At 63.0% G+C, this 24,987-nt stretch overlaps 2 protein-coding genes across 6 annotated transcripts; both read right to left on the bottom strand.

Moving 5' to 3' along the window:
- Positions 1-6,494: 6,494 nt before the first annotated feature.
- LOC103288684 (sperm flagellar protein 1-like) lies at positions 6,495-12,066 on the bottom strand. Of its 4 annotated transcripts, none has more exons than XM_054728934.1 (7): positions 11,918-12,066; positions 11,287-11,398; positions 9,782-10,010; positions 9,484-9,550; positions 8,947-9,034; positions 8,754-8,856; positions 6,495-6,859 (listed from the first exon to the last, which is right to left on the bottom strand). In XM_054728934.1, exons 1-7 carry the CDS (start codon positions 12,054-12,056, stop codon positions 6,764-6,766), a joined length of 834 nt encoding a protein of 277 aa, XP_054584909.1. In that variant the 5' UTR covers positions 12,057-12,066; the 3' UTR covers positions 6,495-6,763. The 4 variants fall into 4 exon arrangements, with proteins under 4 accessions (XP_054584909.1, XP_028005442.1, XP_054584910.1 ...); XM_028149641.2 differs by having other exon boundaries at positions 9,842-10,010; XM_054728935.1 differs by having other exon boundaries at positions 6,761-6,859; positions 8,960-9,034.
- A 211-nt stretch (positions 12,067-12,277) lies between these two features.
- On the bottom strand, positions 12,278-23,821 carry ADAM8 (ADAM metallopeptidase domain 8). 2 transcript variants are annotated; one of them, XM_008144373.3, is made up of 24 exons: positions 23,712-23,821; positions 22,779-22,882; positions 21,698-21,774; positions 21,504-21,582; positions 21,346-21,422; positions 20,846-21,029; positions 20,511-20,573; positions 20,368-20,436; positions 19,969-20,138; positions 19,775-19,856; positions 19,186-19,334; positions 18,894-19,071; positions 18,541-18,630; positions 18,213-18,402; positions 18,048-18,129; positions 17,603-17,762; positions 17,074-17,151; positions 16,656-16,740; positions 16,209-16,323; positions 15,507-15,702; positions 14,998-15,063; positions 14,781-14,831; positions 13,362-13,439; positions 12,278-12,923 (listed from the first exon to the last, which is right to left on the bottom strand). In XM_008144373.3, the coding sequence occupies exons 1-24, from the start codon at positions 23,755-23,757 to the stop codon at positions 12,876-12,878; spliced, it is 2,517 nt and encodes an 838-aa protein (XP_008142595.2). In that variant the 5' UTR covers positions 23,758-23,821; the 3' UTR covers positions 12,278-12,875. The 2 variants fall into 2 exon arrangements, with proteins under 2 accessions (XP_008142595.2, XP_054584908.1); XM_054728933.1 differs by lacking the exon at positions 14,781-14,831.
- Positions 23,822-24,987: the final 1,166 nt, after the last annotated feature.

The following is a 24,987-nucleotide window of genomic DNA, read 5'->3' as shown; positions in this document are numbered from 1 at the left end:
GGCACCTGAGCTGGAGGAGCAGGGGCCTGAGCTGGGGGAGCAGGGGCCTGAGCTGGGGGAGCAGGGGCCTGAGCTGGGGGAGCAGGGGCCTGAGCTGGGGTACAGGGGCCTGAGCTGGAGTAGCAGGGGCCTGAGCTGGGGAAGCAGGGGCCTGAGCTGGGGGAGCAGGGGCCTGAGCTGGGATACAGGGGCCTGAGCTGGGGGAGCAGAGGCCTGAGCTGGGGGACAGGCACCTGAGCTGGGGGAGCAGGGGCCTGAGCTGGAGTAGCAGGGGCCTGAGCTGGGGGAGCAGGGGCCTGAGCTGGGGTACAGGGGCCTGAGCTGGGGGAGCAGGGGCCTGAGCTGGGGTAGCAGGGGCCTGAGCTGGGGGAGCAGGGGCCTGAGCTGGAGTAGCAGGGGCCTGAGCTGGGGGAGCAGGGGCCTGAGCTGGGGGAGCAGGGGCCTGAGCTGGGGTACAGGGGCTTGAGCTGGGGGGTCAGGGGGCAGGGGCCTGAGCTGGGGGAGCAGGGGCCCAAGTTGGGGCTGTCTCTGGAAGGCAGTACAGCCAGTGTGACCAGGGTCAGAGGGTCCTGTGGGAAGCCTTTGTGGGTGCTGGGTCCCTGAGACCTGTGCTCCAGGTGGGCAGTTCGGGGTATTGGCCGGGTGGGGGGCCGTGCCCCGTGGCTCCGGGGTGGGACGGGCTGGGCCCGTGGGAGGGGTGGGAGAGAAGGACAAAGAGTTAAGCCTGAGCCCTGGGAGGCCCTGCCTCTGCGTCAGGGCTTCAAGGCTGGTCTGCGTGACTCCCTCTGGGGAGATAACATTGGCTTCTTGATATTTTCTTTCTCTCTCCCTGGCCGTATCAGGAACACTCACCGGCCCTGGGAACTTTCCTCTGCCCGCCAAGGCCATCGTGCAGGCGGCCCTGCCCCGGCACCCTTGGCCTTTCGGAGCCCCCAGCCTCTGGAAGAACCAGGGCCGCTTTGCCTGGACTGCTGACCTGGCAGCCCCGGCCTGGACCTCGGGGGGAGCCATCTGAGCACCTGGCCAGAACCTGGGCCGCTGGCTTGCCACACAGGCATGTACACACACTTGCACACACCCCCATGCATGCACCCTCACACACGTACACGCACGCTCACACATGTATACGCATGCTGAGCCTGCCCCTCTCCTAGCCACTCCCTCTGGGGTCCAGCCACCAGGCTTAGCCCAGGTCCTCGGTTGGCTGCCCCCAGGGTTTCCACAGCTGCCGCAGGGCCCCTGCCGTGGCCTGGGGCGTCGATTAGGAATTGAGAATGCTGGAGTGGGGCTCAGCCGGAGACCAGCCAACCCCTGCCCACCTGGGCGCTGGCCGGGCCTGTGTGGCCCTGGTCCCGGCTCCCCTACTTTGCTGAAGGGGAACCGGGTTAGCAGGCTGAGCTCGGTTCCCGGGGATAAGGGCCAGCCAGGGTCAGAACCGACATCCTCCAGGTTCAAGGTCTCTCCGAGGAGACCCTTTCCCGTGTCCTAGTGGGCGGAGAAGCCACCTGGCCTGCCTGGGCTGGGGGACCTGGGGTGCCATCTCCCCGGGAAGCAAGTCCCAGCCCGTGGCCCACATGGGCTCACTACCTCTGAGTTGGGTGGGGGCTGGGAAGGCTCAGTGGACCCGGGATCTGGGGAAGGGGCTGGGCTTGGGCTGCCAGGGCTGAGGACAGCGCTGGTCACAAAGAGGACACTGCGTGGCCAGGCTGGAGGGCAGAGCGGGGCCCACGGGGCAATGCTGACAGTTGTCAAGTCTGGAGAGGGGGCTCAGGAGCAGATGGAGGGCCTGGCCTGGGGGTGGCTGGGGACATGGGGCAGAGGGGCAGGGTGTGGGGAGGGTCAAACCCTCCCTGAAGGCTGGGCTTTCCTCCGGAGACCAGAGAGGGGTCAGCACTCACTGGCCACCTGCCTTGCTTGGGCTGCACACAGGGGCAGGGTGGGCAGGCTGACAGTGCCACCCGGGGCCGGGGCTCTGGGGTGAGGTCAGCATGTCCAGGTGACTGCCACTGTGGGTGTCCACGGGTGCCACAGCCCCTGTCCACCCGCAGTCCTCAGCCTCACCGCCACCCCAGCCGTGCAGCCCCCACTCTGACCTGCCGTCCCCTGCCCACCATCCTTGGCCTCCAGCCCTGCCGTCTGCCTGGGCGGCCACTTGACCAGGGTGAGGGATGGAGTGGGGTCACGGAGAGCAGGTGCCACTTTACCTACCATGTGGCCTGGGACACTGTGGGGTAGGGGCGGAGACAAAGACACCTGAGAACGTGGGTGGGGAGGGGCAGAGGGGTCTGGGCCGGGGGTCCTCAGTCTCCCTGGGCCTGACCCAGGGCTGTTTGGTCCTATTTCCTGGGGTGGGGGGGGCGGTGAAGACGCTCCGAGGTGGTCGTCCATGGCCACTTGGCTGGATGGGGCCTGAGGACTGTGTTGTGACGCGAGGGCCCTCAGCTGAGCCGGATTCCAGAGACTGGCGGGAGGCAGCGAGGGTTCCCGTTTTCCCCAATTACAGAGCACATGTTGCTCTTGTGGAAGTTGCAAGCAATACAGAGAAGAAATCACCATTTTGCCACCACGGGAACCCTGTTAACCATTTGGTTTTCCGCCAGCCTGCTTTCCGGCATCATTTCACCGCCATCACGCAGGCCCACACCCGCCGCCCCCTCCTGTGACAGTGGCCTCCCCTCTGGGCGCCCGCGGGGCAGGATGTGGTCTGCGGCAGCGGTGGGTTTCACAGACGCGCTCCTTCCTGGCCTTGTCTACCGGGTGTCTGAGTGTCTCCCTGCGTTCAGGCCACCTCCACACGGTGGCCACAACGGCCCTGCCAAGCCTGTCGCTTGCCAGGCCTCCTCCAAGGCTCCCACCCTCCTCAGGGCAAAGTCCCCACCACCACCACCACCGTGACCACAGCCCACACACCACCCCGTGAACCCCCTGACCTCTGGCTCTCTGCCCCAGGCCCTTTGCACCTGTTGCTCCTCTGTCTCAACCTCCATCCTCTCGTTCAGTCAGTCTTGGTGGGCACCCCGGCCACCACTCTTAAGGGTCAGGCTCTATTTTATTCCCCTCCTCCACCCCCACGCCCCACCAGGCCGCGCTTTCCATGTCTCCATCCCGCCCTTTGCGCTCTAGAGGGCGTGCACCTAGCGCTCACGCTATCATTGTTTCCTGAGCGCGGAGCCCAGCAATCCGCAGGGAGGGTCCCCTTTCCACATCCCTGGCCCACATGGCCTGCTTGAAATCACTTTTCTGCCTGGCACGGTTAGATTCCCGGTCAGGCACATGCCCAGGTGGCAGGCTCGATCCCCAGTTGGGGGCGTGCAGGACCAATGATTCTCTCTCATCATTGATGTTTCTTCCTCTCCATCCCTTCCTTCCTGTCTCTGAAATCAATAAAAACACTTTAAAAACGGACTTTTCTGCCGTCACTGAAGCCATTAGGGAGTCCTGGGGCCCGCCTGGCCTGGAGCCCCTCGAGGTGTGCCCCCAGCGGCGTGTGTCCGGCCCGGGCTGGCTCGGCGCTTCCCCAGCCCCTGCTCTCTCCAGGACACACCTGGCGATGAAAACCCTGGGTGCACGAGTATTAACAAGTCGAATCAGTTGTTTCAAAATTCAGGAGCTGGAGCATCAGGAGGGGGCCCCACGGAGCAGAGACCTCCAGGGGTCCCGTGGGTGTGCCCACACTGGGGCCACCGCCCGCCCTCCCTCCGGGTTTTGGGCTGAAGAGGGACTCTCAGTCCTCTCCTGCCCCGCTGAGGAGGAGGCAGGCTGCCGGTCTTTAAAGCTCCAGGTGTTGCCAATTGTTCAAGGATCAAGAAGGCGAGATTTACACACCGGCCACATGGGGTCGCCCTTGGGCCAGCCCGTCCGGGCTCCTAGGGCGGTGTGGGTGTGGCCAGGCTCACCCCAGCCAGACATTACCGGCCACTCTAGGGCACTTTTGTTCCCCATTTCTCAAATGAGGAAGTGGGTTCCATGCCCCGGCTCCCCGGGGTGGGGGTTGAGGGGGAGGCCAATGGCCTGCCAGCTGGGCTTGGGGCGGGGAGTGGGTTTCTGATCACCATCCACATTCACACCTGTGTGCATCCTAATATTCCCTCATAATTGTTCAATTGTGAAATGTCTTACACGTGCAAAAAGACCCGCCTCCCAGCTAAGAAACACCTCCACTCTCAGCTGTCCAGACTGGGGCGTGGGGTGGGGAGCTGGCTCTCACTTCCCACTTCCTCTCTGCGGGGTTTACAGCAAGAGGAAGCGGAGTGAGTGACCTGAATCTGGACACGAAAGGACCCGGCTGCGCCCGAGGGCAGCAGCTGTGTGGTCGGAGTGGAGGAGGGTGGAGCACTGGCCCTCGGCCGCTCCGGGGCCTGTCCACCTGACTCCCCGAGGAGCCGCCCTGGGGAAGGCTCCCGGCTCCTGCCCTCGGAGCATCTACGCCAGCTTCGTGCTGCCTCATCTTTGGAACAGGCAGGTTTTTGTCACCGGGGATCACTTTTGCTGACAGTCACTAGGTTCTAGTATTTTCCATGGTACCTATGTCACCGAGGGGCAACAGTCGAGGGGTCGGCCCTCACTCCCTCCTAAGCCTGGGCACTTCTCTGAAGTAATCGCTGAACCCAAGTCCAAGCGCAGGACGGGAAGGGACTGGCTTCCGATTTTGTCCTGTTTGCCCTCGAGGCTAGGTTCTTTCTAGGGTGAAACGGAAAGGCACTGGCCAGCGAGACTCACAGCTGCTTCCTAACTTGGGAGTCAGCTTCTTGGACCTCCACTGAAGCAGGACGTCTCCTTCTGGGGGGCTGGAGACCCAGGTCTGAGCCCCACCTCCAGCCCCAGGCCGAGCCCACTTAAAGCTGGCCTGGAGCAGGCTGGGGCTCACAGAGTCCGCCTATGGGCTTGTCTGCAGCCAGCAAGCCCGGGCCTGCATTTGGGGTGTGTTTGGGGTGCAGTGCTCCTAGTCCCTGGCCTCCAGGCACCTCATGCTCAGCACCTGCTCCCAGGTCCCTGCCAGGGACTTTCATCACCCGAGGCCGATTCCCCAAACTCCAGCTTCTGTCTCCACCCAAACCCCAGCCCTTGGGGAATGGCAGGCAGGCCCTGATGGCGGAGGGGGCCTGGGAGTCCTCCTCAGGCTGCCCACCCTTCCCACCTCCTTCCTGCAGCCTCTGGGCCCTCCTGCCCTGCCTCAACCCAAACCCACCCCTGGAGGCCACGCCCTGGAGAGCACATGGCGCACACGCAGCCTCTGCTCAGCATGAGGCCCGGTGTGGGCCCTCCTGCTTCCAGTGTGCACGTGTGTCCGTGCCTGTCTGGGCCCTGGAGCCAAGGGCAGCCCCTGGCGGTACACGGAGGCTGCAGGGAGGGCACATCGTGGCTCCTGGGCTCCTCTCAGGGAGGCAGCCTGGTCTGGGGCGTGAAGCTGACTGGGCCTGTCCTGACTCCGGCTCTGGGCCACGCCCTCCCCAGCTATTTCCTGCCCCTCCCCCAGCTGCCACACCACTGGGAGCGGGGAGCTGTGGGAGCCCCCTCCCCCATCTCTGGGTGGATTTTCCCTCTCCCGACACAGGGACCAACGGGTGCTGTTTGTAGGCCAGGTCCCCACAACCAGAGGGGTCTGGGCCCCCAACCAAGGCTTACACACCCACCACCCACGCATGGAGGCCTGGTCCCCGCACTGAGGCCATTGGAGCCTTCCTGATCCCTGAGTCTCAAGGCTGGGCAAGCAGATCCTCTGTCCCCAATCCTCCTAACAAGGCCCCGGGACTCAGTCTGTGCTGTGGGACCCGACACGCCTTCTGACTCAGTGTGTACGTGGCTGTGTGACTCAGGCTGAAACCTTGCCGGAGGCTTGTGGTTCTGAGTCTGATGCTGCTTCTGGGCCATTGAGAGTGTGTGTGTGTGTGTGTGGGGGCAATGAGACAGTGGAATCCAGGAACTGAACCAAGACTGGGGTGGCCTCCAGCCCCCGACTCTGGGTGTGGAAGAAGCAGGGAAGCCTAGATGCCAGGACAGAGAAGTCCTTGCCCGTCCCCCAGCCAACCTCAGGGCCTGGAAGCATCCTGGCCACACGGACGCACTGCCCTGGAGCCCCCATCTCAGGGCCAGAGGCTGCTTGCCTGGCACCTCCCTCCTCATCCTCCAGGCAGAGGCCGGGGCAAACTCCTTCCAGGCGCCACAGACTCCATGAGGACTGGTGGGGCCCAGCCTGCAGGCCCAGCTCCTCCTTGATCCCCAACACCCCGAGCAAAGCAGGGTGACCCGTCCATCTCAAGGGATTGCAGCTAGGCACCTAGGACCACCCACTGAGGGTGGCCAGCACAGCCCCCACCGGCTCTTCCCCGCCCTCATGGCCCCCGGCAGATTGGACCAGCCGGGGGCCACAAGCTCCTGTGAGCAGGGTCTCCCACAGGACTTCAGGTGGGTGGACACAGGACACCGCCAGCCAGCCCGGGAGAGGGGGACCCGTCCATGCTCACAGACACAATGACGACAAAACCCCTCAAGGCTCCAGGCAACCGGACCCACGTCTTCACTTCCAAACTAAGCTGGCGGTGGGGCAAACCTCAGACGACACAGCCAGGGGCCAGCGTGCCGCCCCGAGGCCCTGGCCTCCAGGCTCGTGAGTTCCGCACACTGCCGCCCACCCCCGGCTCTTTGCACAAGATGTCCCTCAGCCTGCTGGACGGTGTGCGGCCACATCTGGTCTGGGCGAGGTCCGTGTGGGTTCAAGCTCCAGGTCTAGTTGACTTGGGAGCCTTTCCCTGAGGCCTCTTGCTCACTGGGGCTCAATCCCACGTCTGGTCAGCTCACTGATCCGCTGGTCCTTCAGCTGCACCAGGTGCTCCAGCCTGACCACCTTCATCTGCAAAACCTTCAAGGAGACACACAGCTCTCGCCCCGCCCACCTGCCAGCGCCGGGCAGTTTCAGCCCGAGCTGTGTGTGCAGTCAGACCCAAGGCCATTAAGGGGGACCCCCAGGAAGGCCCTGCGGAAGTCACGGGAGGGGTGGTCCTTCTCCCACCTCGCAGGCCCGTTGTCAGTGCTGTGCAGTCCCTGCAGATGGACCGTGTGCCAGGTTTACTTCTAAGCGCTAACAGTCAAGAGCATGCCCATGTGCAGGCGATGTGTTGTAGAATTGTCCACTTGAACCCTATATGATTTTACTGACCAGTGTAACCCAATAGTCATTTTTTAAAAATCCTGCCGATAAATCTTGTTTTATCAGGAAGAGAAGTTTCGTGAAGAACGAGGAGCCGCCCCAGCCTCCTCCATCAGGGACGGCCACGTCACCAGCCGCCCCTTCTCGGAAGCGCAGACCCGCCACACGCACAGGCAAGTGGAAGAGGGGATCTGAGAAAGCTCATCTGCCCCCAACGCCATGTGCAGAGCGGAGTCAGCAGCGGCCGGCCCACACTCCGGCTGAGCACAGACGGCTCCCGTGGGCCCAGGGGGGCGTGGGCCACCCAGTGGCTGTCCACACTACCGTGTCCTGGCCACACTCCTCCCCCAGTGCCCACTCCCTAACATGCAGTGAAGGGCAGGGGCGGCCCAAGGCTGCCCACTGTGCAGACTTCCTCCTGGGCCAACACACAGGTGCTTGCCTGCCCCCCATGCCCAGGCCCTCAGCTGCTGCCCCCTGGGCACCTGTCACCCCACCTGAAATATCCTCTAATATCCTCTGAAATAGCCGGCAACATTCTGAATGGCACGTAGAGCTGCTTCCCGCTCTGGGTTTCACAAAGCAAACGGTTATAATCCACTTTGTCAGCATGTGGGCCAGAGCCCCGGGCTATGTCAGACCTCCTGAGGCGGTTGCTTCACATCTCATCACTTCCTCTCTGCTGTCCCTCAGCAAAGGCAGACCACACAGTGACGTCACGTCCTGCATTCTCAAGAGCACAGCTCACCAAGACCAGGGCACGGACCGGGGAACCACCCAGTCATCACAGTTCCTGCCGGCCCTCGGACTCTGAGCTGACTGCTGTGGCCTGCACCGCCACCCCTCCCCCGCTCCCCTCCCACCCCCACTGTCTCAGGCCGGAAGCTGCGACCTGTGCTCTCACAGGGTGGGCATTGTCTGGCAGCGAGGGGCCCGAGCACTTCCTGAACTCAGGACCACTGCAGACCCTTGGTGCTCCCAGAACAGGCGTGCACCCTGGGGACGAGGCCTGCACCTTGAGGACTACCTTCTGCTCCCTGACTGGGTCCTGGGCCTGTTGTCCATCACATCTGGGTGGCGACGCCTGTAACTGTCTGCAGCCCCTGGGACGTGGGCCCTGGGGCTGGGTAACTGGGGAGGCCAGACGGTGAGTTCTTGGGGAGGGGGCACTAGACTCTTCTCTACGCTTCTGGATGTGTTTTGAATATTCCATAGTTAAAAGTAATCAGGCCCTGGCCGGTGTGGCTCAGTGGGTTGGGACCTCTCCCTGTACACCAAAAGGTGGTGAGTTCGATTCTTGGTCAAGGCACATACCCCGGTCTGGGTGTGCAGGCGGCAACCATCAATGTTTCTCTCATACCAATGTTTCTCTCTCCCATCCTCTCTCTAAAATCAGTTGAAATTTTTTAAATAAAAAATAATCAAATTAAATGTGGGTTAGAGACCCTGCTTGCCCCAATCATCGCCATACCCACCCTCCTCCCCATCCCCCGCAACTATGGGTCTGAGCTGCATAGAAGGGAAAGCAGTGCCTCCCCATAAAGCCCACAACCAATGCCTCTGCTTCCAGGGGGGTGGGCACGGAGGGGCACCCCGGTCACCATACCTTGACTGTCTCCTGCAGAATGGCCAGCGCCTGCTCCTTTTCCTCCAGCAGCTGCTGCACCCCCGTGTCCAGGGGCTCCCAGGGCCCACCGGCTGGGTCCCGACTGAAAGGCAAACACCTGGCCTTTAGCCGGCAGCTGGCAGGAAAGGGTGGCTGGGGTGCAATGGCAGAGGGTTCAGGAGACGGGGCCCACCCTCTGCACGCACAGCGTCCCGTCTTCTCCCAAGCCCTCTGGCTCTGAAGGGTCTTCACGCCGGAAGGCACTGGGGAGCTCGGCAGGCCTCGGAGACAAGCAGACACGACTCAGGTCCCCGCGTCAGAGCGGCGTCTAGCTGGCAGCAGCACACGGGGTGAGGCCGAGCCCACAGACAGCGCCGTGTGGGCCCGGCCCGGCCTATGCCGTCCCGGGGTGCAGCCTGGATGTCCCCAAAAGGCTTCCGTTTGGAGATGTGCCCATTGAACAACAGCCGCCCTGCGTGGCCCCTGGACAGAAGCCGGGGGCTCCCGCTCAGGAGGCTACAGCCCAGGAGGCGATGGCATCAGGGCCCCTCTCCGCCCCTCAGCGCGAGGAGCTGCCCTCCTGGAGGCCACCAGCCCCACTGGGCCCTGAGTCACCTGAGGACACCTGCCCTCCCTTGCAGGTGTGTGAACTCGAGGGCACCACACGCCTGTCTCTATGGCGCTGCCCCTTTCAGGGGGCTGTTTCCCACATCAGGGGTCTGGGTACTACCGGCGTGGGGGGTGGTTGCGAGCCCCACCCACAGTCCATCAGCATCCGCACTGGAGACTCCTGGGTCCTGCAACGATTTCAGAGGTTGGACCGTGAGCTGCAGCCCGGCAGGCCTCACCCCAGACCTCGTAGCCAACGTGCCTCCCTGCATTTCCCAGCCCCAGAGGGAGGGGCACGGGGAGGGGGATGGCCTGTGCCGGCCTGGGGACGAGCATTGTGAAAAGTGAGTTTCACTGTCCCAGGTCGGCCAGGGGACCAGGGGCTTCAGCACCCCTTATTGCCTGCTTTCATTTCTCACTGGCAGATCGTGAGACCACGTCCAAGCGTGGCCAGCGGCGGGTTCAGAGGCGGTACGTACAAATGCACCGACAAGTACGCCGGCGCTGGGTGGGTCCTCGCGGACAGCGCCGTCCACCACCTTCTCCCTCAGCGTGCACAGGATGGGCTCGATGGCCCCGGGCGTGTTGGCCACCACCTTTCGGATATCCCCCTCTGAGACACAGAAACGCAGCTTGTGAAAGACTTTCCTGTGAAAGAAGGGGGGGGGGGTGGCTCTCAGAGCAGTGCGCTCTGGCTCTCCTCGGAGGGGACGCTGGGACTAGGGCTCCTCCTTGCCCTGCACCTGCAGAGGCCTTGTGGCCATCTCGTTCCCAGCCACCCCACAGAATACTGGGTGCCCTGTGCGGTCAGGCCTGGTGTTTCCAGCCTGGGCCACCATCTCCCCGACAAGCGTCCCCGGGGCACTGCACGGTAGAAGTCACCTTCCTGCTTGAGTCACCCTTTGCTCTGAGGAAGTCTGAGGTTCACCTCCAATGCCCAGAATCTGGCTTCTCATCACCACTACAGCACACATCTGCCTGCAGCTGCCACCACCACCTTCCCTCCCGCCCCCCCCCCCCCCGCCCCCCCGCACAGCCTCAGAAATAGGCCTCAACCCTGCAGTGCCTCTCAGCCCCAGGCTAGGAGCAGGGTTCTCAGCACAGTCTCCAAGGACCCCTGGTGGCTCTGAATACAAGTACCCTCCCCATCCAGCTCCAACCCCTCGGTCACCACAGGGACTCTGCCCCCTGCCCCCACTGCAACCCCCTTCGCACCCATAGGGCGCCTCCCATCACTGTTCTGTCACTTGCTCAGGGGCCCTGCCTCATCCTCCATTGCACTCATCACACCTGACACATCTCCTTTATGTGTCTTCCCTCTAGACTCAGCCCCACGAAGGCAGAGGCCATGTCTGCTGTGCCTGGAGCAGAGCCCTGCACCCTGAATTGTTGTTGAGTGAGAGGTGTGGTCGGCATAGGCTGGACACGCGGTCAGAGGGCAGGACCAATACCCTAGTGCAGTGATGGGCAACCTTTTGAGCTTGGTGTGTCAAACTTTGCCAAAAAACTGAGCATAACTCGGGTAGTGTGTCACTTTGAGAAAAAAAACATTATTTCGCAAATGTTTCATCCTCAGGAGCAGCAAATGTTTCATCCTCAGCAGCGGCCGCGTGTCATCAGAAATGGCTACGCGTGTCAGTGCTGACACGCGTGTCATAGGTTCGCCATCACTGCCCTAGTGAGTGAGTCTCAAGCTGACCAGGGCTGTCCTCTTGGTGGGGAACCCCCAGGAGCCCCAGGTTGAGGGTGAAATTCTGACAGACAGGAACACGGATACTGGCATGGCGTCAGGGAAACCCATAGCAAGGAAACAGCCTGAGAACTTGTCCTGGAGACCAGGAAGGGTGGGGGAGAGGGGGTCCCCCACCCCCTGAGCGCGGACTGGGGGCTCCAACAAGAAAAGGCAGGGAGGCGGAGGGCCTGCCTGTTGAGAGTGCTCCAGTTGCTGAGCTTCTGGTCCGTGTTGCAGGTGGGCACGTAGTTGTGCAGGTCCACGAGCCGCGGGTGGTAATGCTTCACGATCTCCGCCAGCATCACTGCGGGTGGGCGTGGGGGTGGAGGGCGCAAGGTGAGCCTGGCCCGCCCGGCTAGGAACCCCGATTTACTTCCATCCTCAGTGTCCATGGCCCCGAGGTGGATGAGGACAGAGAGCGGAGTCCTGGGGGAGCGATCACTGGGACCAAGGTGTGGGTGCTCCAGGGGCCGGGGTGTGGAAACCGGGCTGGGTTCAGGGGTGCTGGAGAAAACCCGAGTCTGCACCACCCGCCCCCGGGGAATGCCGGGCGGAGGAGGGGAACTGCCGAGTAACGGGGCTGAATGCTCAACGCGGCCTCTCTCCGCTGCCGCCTTCCTCCTCCTCCCGCGGCGTCAATACCCCCATCTTGCCCGCGTCCTGCGCATCCCTTTAGGGGCGCCCCTCACACCCTGTTCTGGGGGCTTCAGCACTCTGCAGGGAGCCCGGGGAGCTGGGACACTTCGCGAGGCACCGGCCCTAGCCGGGCCAAGGCGTCCGGCCGGCCACATCCCGCTCCGCCTCGGGCCCGTGGCTCCCTCACCGCCGTCGCTGAAGTCCCGGGCCAGGTGGCGCTTGGGCCGGCTGAGCGGGAGTCGGTCCAGCCAGGCGTAAAGGCTGCGGAGCGCGTGGGGGGACAGCGGCGGCGGGGCCGGGGGGCTCGGTCCGGCGGCGGCCAGCATGGCTGCGGGATGGTTGCCCGTTGCTAGGAGACGGCGCCGGAAGGGGCGGGTTGTTGGGCCGTTGCGGGGAGACGGGGGGGCGGAGCCGGAAGGGCGGGAGTTTTGTAGGTGAAGGTGGAGTTCGGTGGTTGGCCGGCGTCAGTGCACCCGGACTGCTCAGTTTGAGGGGGCGGGGGCGTCTTATGATAACGTCAGAGAGCAAAGGAGGTGAAAAGTCGCCGTCCTTGTACAGTGCATTTTATTTTAACAAGCGTTGGAACCTTAACTGTTACAAATTGAATCCCACATTGTTTGGCTTCCTCCAAATTCCACCCAATAAAAATCTCCAGTCATTTAAAAGTTGATCAATAATTTAATTGTAAAAACATACTTTTTCTTAAATAGCAGGGAAACAGGCAATGAACATTGAAGGGGCTTGCAGTCTGGGGGTGCCGGAGCACACCAGCAAGAGAGGTTTTCCTGGGAAGCACAGCACATGGGCCTTCCCCCCAGAGGGGCCTGGAGGGCACAGCAGTGCAGTCCAGAGACACCCCTACGCAGGCCACACAGCTGCTGACCCCAGCCTGGCGGAGCTGGGGTGGCCAACGTGGGTGAGAGGTCAGGAACCCCAGCAGAGTCCTGACCGAGAGGCTGTGACCCTGGGATGCTGAAGCAAAGACCTTGGCCACAAGGAGGTAGCTCTTCTGCTGGGACTTTCCATAGTGGGACCAGCCCGGAACGGCACCCAGGGCTTGGGCAGAGGCACTGCAGGGGCTGGCACAGGGTTCTTTCAACATGAACAACAACTTGCAGGCGGGTGCGCAGGTGCCCCAAGGGGCATCATCTCCTTAGGACGGGGGGCTTCAGAGCAACCTTTGGGCCAACTCCCTTGAAGGAGGAAAAAAGAAACAATAAAAAACACCTGCTGTAGTGGTGATCACGCGCTAAAAAACACCTGCTACAAAGAGTACAATCTTATTTCCTTATTTCCTTTTACACTTATTAAAATTTAATTCTTAGTTCAGCCAACAACATGATGGCCCCCTGCACACAACCATAACAGTGACGGCCGCCGTGCTCACAGCTGACACTGGATAAAGGACAGACGTTCGTACTTAGACCAGTAGGTGAAGACAAATGACCAGCCAGCGGAGCAGCCATCCCTGGAAAGTCCTCTGGCAGAGTATGAAGCAGAGGTTAGAACATACCTACAGCTAACATTTCTCCTTTCAGCCGACAGTGTAAGCCTCGGGGCAGTGCCCTGGCCAGCCTGCTCCACTGCCCCTGCAGGTGGACACTGCTCTGGGCGGGGGGTGGGGGGCTCACCTCAGTGGTTCCAGGGTTGGCCCCTCCAGCCTTGGGCTTGACTGGTGGTACTGGGGGCACGGAGGTTGGCTTGATCACCTGGGAGGAAGCAGACACAGTGACAGTGGATGACACCTGCCTGTCCCGGCCTGGGCACAGCACGGTCTTCCCAGGTGCTCTGCTCTGCTCCGGACCGGCCCGCAGGCTTCTCTGCTGAGCTCTCTACAGAAAAGTCCCACCTCACACCCTCCCTCCACCGAGGCCACCTGCAGAATGAAACCCAAACCAGCAGGACATGGCTGCCCTCTCCCCTACACCACCCCAACTTTACCAATAAAAAGCTTTAAAAACTGCTGGAATGTGGGTCTTGGAAGTTCAAAACCAAGAATTAACAACTAAAATTGGCATTTTTTTTTTCATTTTAGCTTTCCCAGGGTGACGGGGTGGGACTCGGGAGGGAGGTGGAAGGCTGACCAGGCCTGGCCCAGCCATACTCAGCCCTGGCCACACACCCTAGCATCCAGGAGGCCTGGGTGGGGCCCAGCATTTGTAGTTTTTGATCACCCAGAAGGACGGTAGTGAGCAGCCGGTTTCTCATAACCTCTGCCTGGCTATCTCCACTTCCTAGGCCAGAAATCTCTGCCTACCCTGGCCCCCATCTGGCTGGTCAAAACCCCTTCTTAGACCATCTTTGTAACTCTCTGTAAGTCTAAAATTAGTTCTAAATAAAAAGTTTAAAAAGAAAGCAATAGAGAAAATCTATTAAGCAAGCACCATAGTGAAGTTTGTTGTAGGGAGATCCATGTGGGTCAGTTTAAAAATTAATAGAGCCCTGGCCAGTGTGGCAAGTGGTTAGAGTGTTGGCCCACACGCATAAGGGTCACAGGTTCGAATCCCAGCCCGGGTTGGGGAGCGTGGGGGAGGTAACCAATAGATGTGTCTCTCTCACATCGTTGTTTCTCTCTCTCTCTCTCTCATCCTTCCTCTCTCCCTTCCACTCTCCCCTCTGGTGAAGGTTAACAACAAAAATGTTATACGAATTGCATCTCTCAAAGTACCTCCAAGATATCGAGGCCACAGGGAGAAACCTGTATGAGTTAATATCCTGGGTAATGGACAGACAGGTGGACAACAGGACACCTGGTGGGTGGAGCCTGTCCCAGGAGGGGGTGGTGACAGGTGGAGAAAGCCTGGCCATTCCTGCCACCCCCACTTTGCCAGAAGCACAGGCTGGTATCGGTCCAGGGCCAAGGTGGGTGGTGAGAGACTCCGGGGTAAGCCTAAAGGTGGTCAGGCCGGCAGGGGGCACTCCAGAGAAAAGCACCCCACACTCTCCTGTGGGGTTTGGGTTGTCGGGAGGTTGGGGGTCTGGCCAGAGGGGAAGGGAACAAGCATAGCCAAGGGAGTCTACTGAGTGGCCAAGGGGCCAGGTCCTCTCACCTGCTTGGGCTTCCGCTCCGGGAGGGGCTTGGTGGGAGGAGCAGGTCTGAGCTGGAGAGAGGAAGTCAGGAGCCCAGGCCCCGGGTTAATGTCCTCACTGGGCCCAGGTGCTCAGCCTTCTGAAAGTGGGGCGGCTGCACCCTGGGGTCCCAGCCTCCCAAATCCATCCCTTGGACCCCCCACCTCCTGGGACCCCATTTTTGCTACCTAGACTCACCTGGGCTGGGGCCTGCTGGGTGTACATGGGGACTGGGAAGGGTGGGCTGGACATGGTGGCTGGAGGCTGCAGGGAATAGGGCCGTGAGCCTGGATCGCCCCTCGCCGTCACCCCAGCCCCCCAGCTCAGGGCCTGAGGTTTCCGCCCCTCCCAGAGGGAGACTAAAGCCCCAGGTGTGCGTGTGGCGGCTCTGCCCCACCACCAGCAGGGCCCACAGCCCGAATGTCACCTGCACGTTCCCTTTGCTCAGCCGTGTGGACGCTCTGAGGCACTGGGTTGCAGCAGAGGGAGACGGGCCCTCAAAACTGACCTCAGGCTCTCAGAGCCCTCGCACCTGATTCAAGTTCAATGGCCAATTCTGCCATCAGTTCGTGTGGGTCCTCAGACCCCCCCCATCCTCAAGCCTCCTTCCTGCCTTCCAACAGGGTGACCATGGCTGCTGCTCTAAGGCCCTGGTGGAGCGCCCGGGCCCAGGGATTAGGTGGCCTGGGGAGCCGGCTGGTGCTTACAGCAGGGGCTGGCCGTTTAGGGGTCACGGTGGAAGCCGTGGGCCGGGAGAGCGGGCCGGAGGGGATGGTATGCATGGTAGGGACCGGCTCCGGGGAGCGCATGGTGGGGGCCGTAGCCATGCCCTTTGCTGGCCCGAAGCCCCCCTCTTGGAACAGGGGGTTGGATTGCCCCATGGCGGTCTTGGGTGCCACGTTCCTGCCAAGAAAGTAAGATGAGTCAGTGCATCCTGGCCTCAGGGTCCCATCCAGGGATGTGGGGTCCCCTGAGCATGAGGTCCCCTGGCCTGGCCTCAGTACTTGCCACCCCCCACACGGTGCGCCAGTCACAGCCACTCGAAAAGGAGAGGCAGCCTCGTGTGTGTGTTTCTGCGGCCGGCTCGGGGGCCAGGTCCCGACAGGGTGGGTGGCTGTTGAGCCCATGCTATCCCCAAAGTGCCAACACCTGCCAGGGTCAGGTGTGCGTGGGGGTCCGGGACCCTCTCTCTGGGCTTACCATATCCCCGACTGTCACCAACGCTTGTCACCTGTTCCCACCATATCCCCGACTGTCACCAACGCTTGTCACCTGTTCCCACCCCACGAGAGGCCCTCGGGGACCCGCTGCGGTTCTCTTCTTCCTCCCGAGCAGCAGGGCCGTTTCCCAACAGCGGGGAGGGGACGTGCTGGTTGCACAGGGATGTTGTGCAACCAGGGCACCCTCACCTCCCTCGGATGTGGCTCCCGGCCTTGCGGTAGATGACCACGCCCACCACAGCGAGTGCCAGGGCCACCAGGATCAGCACAGGCACCAGCACGCTCGTCAGGAGGCTCCCGGATGCTGTGGGGAACATGAGACCAGGTGTCAGCGGGGCAGTTGGGGTTAAGAGGGCAGACAGGGGCCTTCCTGGGGCCCCTTCTAACTGGAGCCCTGGCCCCTCCCCTGCAGCCACATATCCATCCGAAGACCCTTCTCCTGTGGAGCGGAGGTGGGGTTCCTGGCTCTAGGCCCTGCCCTAGACCCGTGAGGCAGGAGGCCCAGGCCTGCAAGTCTGACGCTTTAACAATGCACCATGGTTTGGGGGCACGCAGCTCCCTTCTCACGGCCCAAGTGGTCCCGCTGCCCCATCGGGCTGTGTGGGTGTGAAGGCCCAGGGGGCCGTCGGCCCTTACCTGTGTGCAACTCAGCCAGCAGCTCCGTGCAGTGGGGGGGCGCCCAGCCCGGCTGGCAGTGGCACTTCCCCTTGTGGTTGCACACCTGCGGGACAGCCAGGCGTCAGGAGTGGGCCCCGGACCCCGCCTGTGCTGCATCGCCCAGTGCCCACACCAAAGTCACCAGGCCCAGCCGAGGCCTGCGAGGGCTCTGCCATGACTGATGGGGACAGGCTGGGCTTGTCCATGGCCCTGGCTCCTACGTCCAGGTGGCCTTGGCTGTCACACAGCTGACAGCAGCAGCCCCAGCCCCTGTGTCCACAGGCGCCACCATCGCCGGGGCCCGCAGATCCTCGCCAGCTCCAGGCCCCTGCCCTCTGTCCACCCAGGCTCGCCCTGAGCGTGGCCTACAGCCTCCTTCACCCAAAGGCCCACGCACCCCGTGGCCATTGCACTGGGCGGAGCAGTTTCTGGACCGGTAAACGTGGAAGTCCTGGCACAGTCCTTTCCAACACACCTGGAAGGCAGGGGGTGTCTCATTAGGCAGTAGGTCTCAACCCCGGACCCCCGCTCTCCCCAGCAGCGGAAGCCCGCCCGGAACCTGCCGGTGAGCTTCCAGGGGCAGGCCACGGCCACCGCGCCACCGCAGCCCGGCAGGCCTTGTCTGCAGCCCTCCGCTGGCAGGCGGACCACCAGGGGCACAGAGGACTGCCCCCCGCCCTGGCCTCTGGGGGGACGTGCAGACGGGGGAAGGTCTTCAAACCACAGTAGCCAGAATGGCTCTTGTGGCGCCGCCCCGTGCGCGAAGTTTCTACTGAGAACAGAGGGTCCATCCATACACACAGCCCCCCGTCGCCACCGCCTTGCTTTGGACCGCCCGAGTGTGCATGTGGGACACACGTCGGAGACATGGAGTCCCGTGCCTGACTGCCTCAAGGGCACAGCCAGGCTTGTGTCTAGTCACTCACCCTCTCGTCACCACACTTGGTGCCTTCGAGTACCCGCTCGAACTCAGAGCCACCGACCAGGTTAAGAGCTTGGCATGTGGCTGAGCTGAAGGTGAAGGTGCAGGAGCCCCGCTCCGGAGGCTTCTGCCCACCGTCGCAGAGCAGGAACTCGCACCCAGCCCTGTGAACAGAGAGAGTTGCGTGGTCTCCTGCTCCGTGCACGCTGACGTGCCCAGTGGGAGACGAGGCCCAGGCCCCTAGGACGGGCTGTTGGGTTCACCGATGGGGCGTCCACCCACCTCCCCCAAGGGCAGGGTGGTCAGGCCTGACGGTCCTGGAAGGCAGGGTGGGCCCCACAGACCCCTGACTCAGGCCCCTCCTCCTTGGTGCAGAGGACTTTCTTGCGAGACCCCACCTGTGGGGACATCCCTGGAGCCGGGGGAGTGGGGCTTGGCTGGATGCTCACCTGTCGGCACCATGGCGGACGCTGCTCTTGCAGCCTGGTGAGATGCTGAAGGAGTAGCACATCTCCAAGGCAACCCGTGCACCTGCAGGCCAGGAGCAGGTGAGTCCTCCAGCATGGGACCCGAAGCCAGCCCCAGGCCTGTGCGTCACCTGCTACCCGCCTCACCTGGCCCCCACAAGTCCTGGCACCTCTGGGCCCGCGTGGGGCAGGCCCCGTTGTAGCAGTAGCCCCCCCGGCACGGCGTGCCGTTCTCCTGGAAGACGTCCTCCGGGCAAGAGGGCCGCTGGCCATCGCAGTGCTCCTCCAGGTCACAGCTGTCCTTGCTGGGGCGGCACAGCTTGCCGGCCGGCTTCACCTGGCCCAGCAGAGGGAAGCTCACCAGGGGAACAGCAGGCCCCAGGCTGCTCTCCATCACCGCCATCCCTGGGGCCCCTTCTACCCGCTGACCTGGGGGCACAGCCGGGCTGGGGTCAGGAAGGGGCCCTGTGCTCACCCTGCACTCATGGCAGCAGGCACCATGGGCACACTCGGCCCCCTCGGCCAGCTGGCAGGTGGTGGTGTTGCAGCAGTGGTTCCGACAGTCCTGGGGGACGGACGGGGCAATGCCGAGGGTCTGAGCACTGGCTCCAGTGGCCCTGGGGCCCACCTCCCTCCATGACCCCCCATCAGGGCTGGGGCCTTCCCACAGATCCCCTGCAGGTGGATGTGGGTGTCAGACGGTAGGGGTGTGTTCCGACTGGCCGTGGGCATGCAGGGCGCTGGGCGGGTCAGGAAGGACGCCCTAACCTGCGGGATTGAGACCCGGGGCTGGTGCAGGGCAGAGGGTGGCAGTGCCGGGCCCTGTACCTGGGGGTAGCCGCAGTCACACTGCTCCCCTTGCTCCACAAACCCGTTCCCGCACACGGGGCCGCCCACCAGGCGGTCGGGGTCCGGAGCATTCTCGATGCAGGTTATATGGGGCTTCTCCACGAACGTCTCCAGGTCGGCCTGGCTGCACTGGCTGAACATTCTGGGGAACGTGGAACTGTGGGGAGAGGTGTCTTTCAGGGGGAGGCTGGGCAGTGGGCAGGCCACCTGCACCTCAGGAGAGCCTGCTCTGCGGGGGCCCTCGGTCAGGACTGGGGGGGGGGGTGCTCACCCGATGCTGCCTGCCATGATGCAGCCGCCGTTGGTGCGAGGCACGGGGCAGTAGCAGCCCTGGACGTTCTCATCGTGATCCATGCCCAGGTTGTGGCCCATCTCGTGGGCCAGGGTGGACGCCACGCCGATTGGGTTCGAGCTGTGGTCCTGCAGAGAGAGGCTGTGCTGGACGGTGCCCACTTGGCCCAGTGACCTTCCTGCTAACACTTGTTACAACATAAAGCGTCGCCCAGCGGCTCCGCTGGCTGGAGCATTATCCCGCACACTGAAGGGCTGTGGGTTTGATTCCCGGTCAGGGCACACACCCAGGCTTTGGGTTCGATCCTCAGTCGGGGTGCTTGGGATCAATGTTTCTCTCTCTCCCTTCCTCCCACTGTAAACATTAATGAAAAACATATCCCGGGGTGAGGAATTAAAAAAAACACAAAGCATCAATGCACCCTCCTGAAGAGGCAGCCGGTCAGGTGTTCATGGGGACAGACTGCGGACCAGCAGGTGGACCTGAGCCCTGAGGTCTCCCCCGCGTGCATTTCAGGTCAAGTTCCAAGCCTGGCTCCCCACCCCACCCCGGCCGGACCCCTCCGCACCTGGTTCACAGCCCCTGAGTTCTGGGAGCACATGGCAGACACCCTGGCCAGTCCCACGGTGGTCCCGTCGAAGTCGATCCCGCTGCAAGCAAGAGAAGTGTCTGCAGGTGGACTCCCCTGAGTGCCCCCCTCGATCCCACAGCCCTTTGCTGGCGATGGCTGTTCTCCCTGCCCGTCGCCTGCTGCCCACTCACGTGATGAGCTGGACGTTGTCGTGGGGGTACCGCCCCACCAGGTTCTGTGCCCGCCAGGCCAGGAAGTTCTCCAGCATGATGCTGGCGTTGGAGCTGACCCGAATCTTGTCCCCGTAGTTCCAGATATCCAGGCCCACCAGGACCACGCGGAACTTGAGTTCCTGATAAAGCTGCAGGAAGACAGGACTCCACGGGTCAGGGGCCAGTTGACTCCTCACCGGCTCGGCCACCCACACCTCCCTCCAGGTGCCTCCTCCTCTTGGACAACCAGGGTTCTGTCAGGCTGGGTGACCTCTGGTCCAGAAGGGGCCTGTGTTGCTTTGGGTCCTGGAAGCCCCTGCTGGGGGAGGAGCCCCTGGGAGACGCCCCCGTACCCCCCCGAGTAGAAACAGCCAGCACCTTGTCCACGTGGTTCACCACCTCCAGCACCCGCCTGCGCACAGCCTCTCTGCTCCCCAGCTTCTGGAACTGATGACACAGACCCTCAGTCAGCAGCCCATGGCCGGCCCGCCCCTTCCTGCCCACCGCCCTGCCCATGGCACCTCGCTGCTGTCCACGACCACATACAGCTCCACGTAGCGGGTCTTTCGGGCGAGTGGCCCGTTCTGCAAAACAGCAATGAGAAGCTGGTCAGCTTAGCCCCCCTCCCCTCGGCCCAGTCTTCACACAGACCATGTCCAGGGCCTCCTGCTCAGTGTTGGGGAGCCGGCCTAGGAGGTGCCAGCACAGACTAAGGAGCCGTCTCTGCAGCTGCCGGGCAGTCAGGCCCGCTGGCCATCAGGATGGCAGGCAGCACCCTCATTCACCGAGCGCACGGGAGTCCGGGAGACACGCAGGCCCAAGTGGCCAGGGATGAAGCTGGGCAGGGCCTCCTCACCCGGGGCCTGAAGGCGGCCAAGGTCCGAGGGCCCAGCATGCTCTCCAGGCTGGTGTTGCTGACCCCGCAGGTCCCCGCCTTCTGCCGCAGGTGCTGTGCCTTGTAGAGCGCGTGCCGCCCCTCTTCCCCGCCTCCACCCAGGGGCTCGATCAGGTGCACATCTGAGCCCGCCTGGAAGAAGCCCCTGTGGGCAAAGGGGAGCCAGTGGCTCGAGTCAGTGCCCCGCCCCCTGCATGCTGCCTGGGGAGGGACAGAAGCCTGGAAGGACAGGAGGCCCCCCCTCGGCCCTGGGACATGCAGGCGGACAGTGTCCAGGGCCCAGTGGGAGCCTTGCAGGTCGGGAACCTGTCATTGTCAACAGAGCCCAGACGCCCAGGTGCACAAAGGTGTCCCCAAGTCTGACCCCTCTATTCTCAGCCTCAGTTCACTTCTCTGGAAGGCGAGGCGTGTGCTGGGGCCCTGCCATTCTGACCCACGGTGCCCAGGTCTGGAGCGCCCACCTGAGGCCATCACAGGTGCTGAGGCTGGCAGCGGAGAGAGGGTGCCCTTCCACGTGGCCCTGGTAGAAGCAGTGGTCCTGCGGGAGGCGGGCATGAGGGCTCTGCAGGACTCACTCCCGGAGCCCCCAGCCACCTTGGGGAGGGCCACCAGGCCGTACCTGCCTCTGCAGCGGCTCGGTCACCTGGGAGCCATTGGCAGCCGTGTAGGTCTCCGTGTAGCCCGAACCCACCAGGTCCCTAGGAAAGAACCACTGTAGCTCACTGGGCCCCACCTGCCTCCATGGAGGAGCAACTGCCAGGGAGGATGCCCGGGACACAGGTGTGCTGGGGGCAGGCCCGGGCCGCTGCTCACCTGTTCTTCCGAAGGTGCAGGGTGAAGGTGTTCCCTGGGGCACCAAGCACATAACTCACACTCTCTGGGTACAGGCCCTGAGCCAGGAAAACAGGAGGGGTCTAAGGTGAGGTGCCTTCTCTCAGGCTGCGCCCATCTCAAACCTGGGGTGGAGCTCAGCTGACAGGGATGCAGCCCAAGGCCAGGGCCCCCCAGCCCAAAAGCCCTTCAGAGGACCCGAGGGGTCGCTGAGCATCAGGCTAGTGAAGGATACTGGGCCAGGCTGGGCTGTAATGCAGGGGTCCTGGCAGGCCTCGGGCCTCGGTTTCCCCATCTGTCCACACAAGGTCAATGACAATAATGCCCCTTCCCCAGGCAGCAAAGGAGCTATGGGTGGGATAGCCCTCCCCCCCGTACCCTCCCCTCACGAGACTCAGCCCCTCCGCTTCTTGTCAGGGACAGCATGCACCTTGCCCTCAGGGTGGGGTAAGGGTCCAGGGGGCTTAGTGTCCTTCCCAGACACCAAAGACAGGACAGGGCTACCCCCAATACACAGGCAGGCACATCCAATTCACACACACACACACACACACACACACACACACACACACACTGCACACCTCACATGGGTTCTAGGAATGACCCCGGGCAGCTCTGGGTATCTCAGCCCAGGCCAAAGCCCCTAGGAAAGGGTGTCCCTGCAACCACAATGCAACAGGCTCTGGGGAGCCAGCCACCCCTCTAGTCTGAGGAGGAATTTGACTTGTCACTGTGAGCGAAACTGGGGAGTGCCCACAGGGAGAGGCAGGGTGCCGGAAGGTGAGGCCTGGAGGACAGCCAAGCCAAGCACCGAGGACGTCACTCACACTTTCTGGGGACAGGGCTGAACCAAGAAAACAGGGGGGGTCCAGGATACGGAGCCCAGGGGGGCCGTGAGCCCCCTCAGGGGTCTGTCCCAAAGCCCTCAGCCCACCTGGCCCTCAGCCCCAAGGCTGGCCCCTCACAACCGGCTGGGACACACAGGAGCTATAATCTTCTGGGCACTGTGGGGCCAGACAGGGACCCCCCCACACACCACCACCATTTTCCGGCCAAGACTCACCACGCCGGAGGGCAGGGCTCTGCGGGCACGAGGACCTGGCAGGCGCTGGGGCCTCACCACCTCGTACTGCTCCACGTGGGGCAAGGGGGGGCTGGGGGCGGCCACTGAGGGAAAGAGAGGTATCAGCAGGTGTGCAGGGCACCATCCCCTGCCCTGGGAGGCCCCTTCCTAGGGGAGACAGAGTGGGGACCAGGCCTGGATCTGGCATTAGGAAGACAACAGGACCCCCAGCAGGTGGGGCCAGGCAGACCCTGTCCCGAGGCAGCCCTTCCAGGAGCCAGCGTCTAACTGGGGAGCTGACCAGCCTCTCTGGCACCACAAGCTCCCACACAGCCAACAACAGGCGGCAGGGCAGGCTGAGTTGGGTGCTGGAGACCAGCCACCCAAGACCCTGTCCTTCCTTCCCCTTTTAAGGTATTAACAGGTGTCTTGTGACCATTATCTTGCAAACCTCCAGGCTCAAGAGGCCCTGGGGCGCCCAATTCCGTCCTGCAGGCTCAGCCACTCTCTTGGTTGCCTCCAGGGTGGGGATGGGACACCACAGAATCCAGACACGAGGTTCCGGGAGCCAGTTGGGGGCCAGAGCCAGCAGCATGCTTGGTCCTCCCCAAGCGGGGCGGGGGCGCGGGGGTTGAGGGGAAGGTGAGAGGGCAGGTCCCCATGTGGCTAGACCTCCCCCCTCTCAGCTCCAGGCCACTGCTCCTCAGTCCTCCCTTCCTTCCTGGGGTGGGGGTCCGAGTAGGGCTGGGCAATCACTGCTCTACCCCAGCCCCAGTTCCCACTAGGAGCCCAGCAATCAGTTCCCTTTTTAAGGTCAGTCTGTCCCCTCCCAGCGGGACCAGCGCAGAGCACAGTGCTGGCACAGGCCAGGCGACCAGCCTCTGGCGGGGAGCAGCTCCCTCCACCTGGCCAGAGCCCACATCCAGCACTCACCCTGCAGCCACCACACGCTGAGCAGCCAGAGCCCGAGGTGGAGCATGGCCAAGGTGTGAATCGGAATTCAGGGGTCCGGGAGTGCGGGTGGAGGTCTGGGATCCAGATGAGGGGAGGGTGGTGGAGTGTGGATGGGGATCCTGTGGCCTGAATGGAGATCCGGGGGTCTGGGGTCCAAGGGCACAGATGGGGGGTCCAGGGGCCAGCAGGCGCAGACAGGACGTGGGGATCCAGGGTCCAAAGTCAGCGGTGTGTGCAGGATGTGGCTCTGCGATCAGTGGAACACGTCTGGTCCCAACGCTGGGCCCTGAGGCTCTCCTAGGAGGCCCGGCCCAGACCAGCCTTTACCCACTAGGACCCGCCCTCCGGATGCTGGGAGGGGCGGGGTCTGGGGCACCTTGCTCAGGGTGCCCCGCCCCTCCCTTTCATCCTTCCTGCCCCATGCTCTTTGGTGTTCTTGTGGCTACTGCTGGTCCCCTGGGGGCTCCTGGATGGTGCCCGCTATCCGGCACATGGAAAAGCTTCATAAGTGTGGACCGAATTAAGGGAGCGGGAGGCAAACAGACTACTCTGAGCCCCTCCCTGCAATGTTGGGCCTTGGTGGGGAAGGTGGCGTGTGAAAGGCTGTCTGGTGGGTGAGTCTGAAGGTGGGGGATACCCTGACTTCCTGGGGAACAGAAAGCTTCTGCAGCAGCATGGAATCCACCCAGGCTCCAGAGGCCTCACTGGGGAGGGGGCACCTGGGATGCCACCCACTTCACCTTCACAGATCCTGTTCTGTGCAGAGGCCACTTCCGGGTGGGCCTGTCCATGGGGGTCACCCAGCCTTGCTCTGGGGGTCCCCAAATAGCAGTGGAGGCAGCCTGCCCGTTGGGACCTCCCCCTGGTTTCTGCACTCCCTGTCCTGCTGGATGGGGCCACCCCACTCTGGCCTGACACGGAGGCTGGGGGTCCAGGCCTCCTGCAGCTGAGCCAAGTGCGTTTGCCCACATCCCAGACATGCTCCCTGGGATGCTGGGGTGAGAGTATGGCAGGGACTCAAGCGGTGGTGGTGTCCACAGGTGGTTCCAGATCAGAGGTTAAAGTTCAATGGACCATTATTGCCCCCAGAGGGAATGGCATAAGAGGAAAAGGCAGAAGGGCTGGCACAGACTTTGGGGGCATCTTGGACAGAGGTGACAGGGAAGCCCTGGCCACAGCAGCAGTGTGGGCACAGCGACCAGGTCTGGACCGAGTGGGCCCCTGCGGAGGCCCGTGGGGACGTCCCTGAGCTTAC

This window comes from Eptesicus fuscus, chromosome 17 (genome assembly GCF_027574615.1).
Source record: "Eptesicus fuscus isolate TK198812 chromosome 17, DD_ASM_mEF_20220401, whole genome shotgun sequence".
NCBI lineage: Eukaryota > Metazoa > Chordata > Mammalia > Chiroptera > Vespertilionidae > Eptesicus > Eptesicus fuscus.
This window is presented reverse-complemented; position numbering and strand designations above follow the sequence as displayed.

Excerpts from the sequence above, each read along its gene's own strand:
- ADAM8 (XM_008144373.3), bottom strand. The coding sequence starts at position 23,757 with ATGCTCCACCTCGGGCTCTGGCTGCTCAGCGTGTGGTGGCTGCAGG. Across the intron at positions 19,335-19,774 it reads ACTCAGGGGCTGTGAACCAG|GACCACAGCTCGAACCCAAT; the intron begins GTGCGGAGGGGT and ends CTCTCTCTGCAG. Across the intron at positions 15,064-15,506 it reads CTAAACGGCCAGCCCCTGCT|CCTCCAGCCACCATGTCCAG; the intron begins GTAAGCACCAGC and ends TATTCCCTGCAG.
- LOC103288684 (XM_054728934.1), bottom strand. The coding sequence starts at position 12,056 with ATGCTGGCCGCCGCCGGACCGAGCCCCCCGGCCCCGCCGCCGCTGTCC. Across the intron at positions 9,551-9,781 it reads CGTGGTCTCACGATCTGCCA|GACCCAGGAGTCTCCAGTGC; the intron begins GTGAGAAATGAA and ends AAATCGTTGCAG. Across the intron at positions 9,035-9,483 it reads CGCAACCACCCCCCACGCCG|GCCTGCCGAGCTCCCCAGTG; the intron begins GTAGTACCCAGA and ends CTTGTCTCCGAG.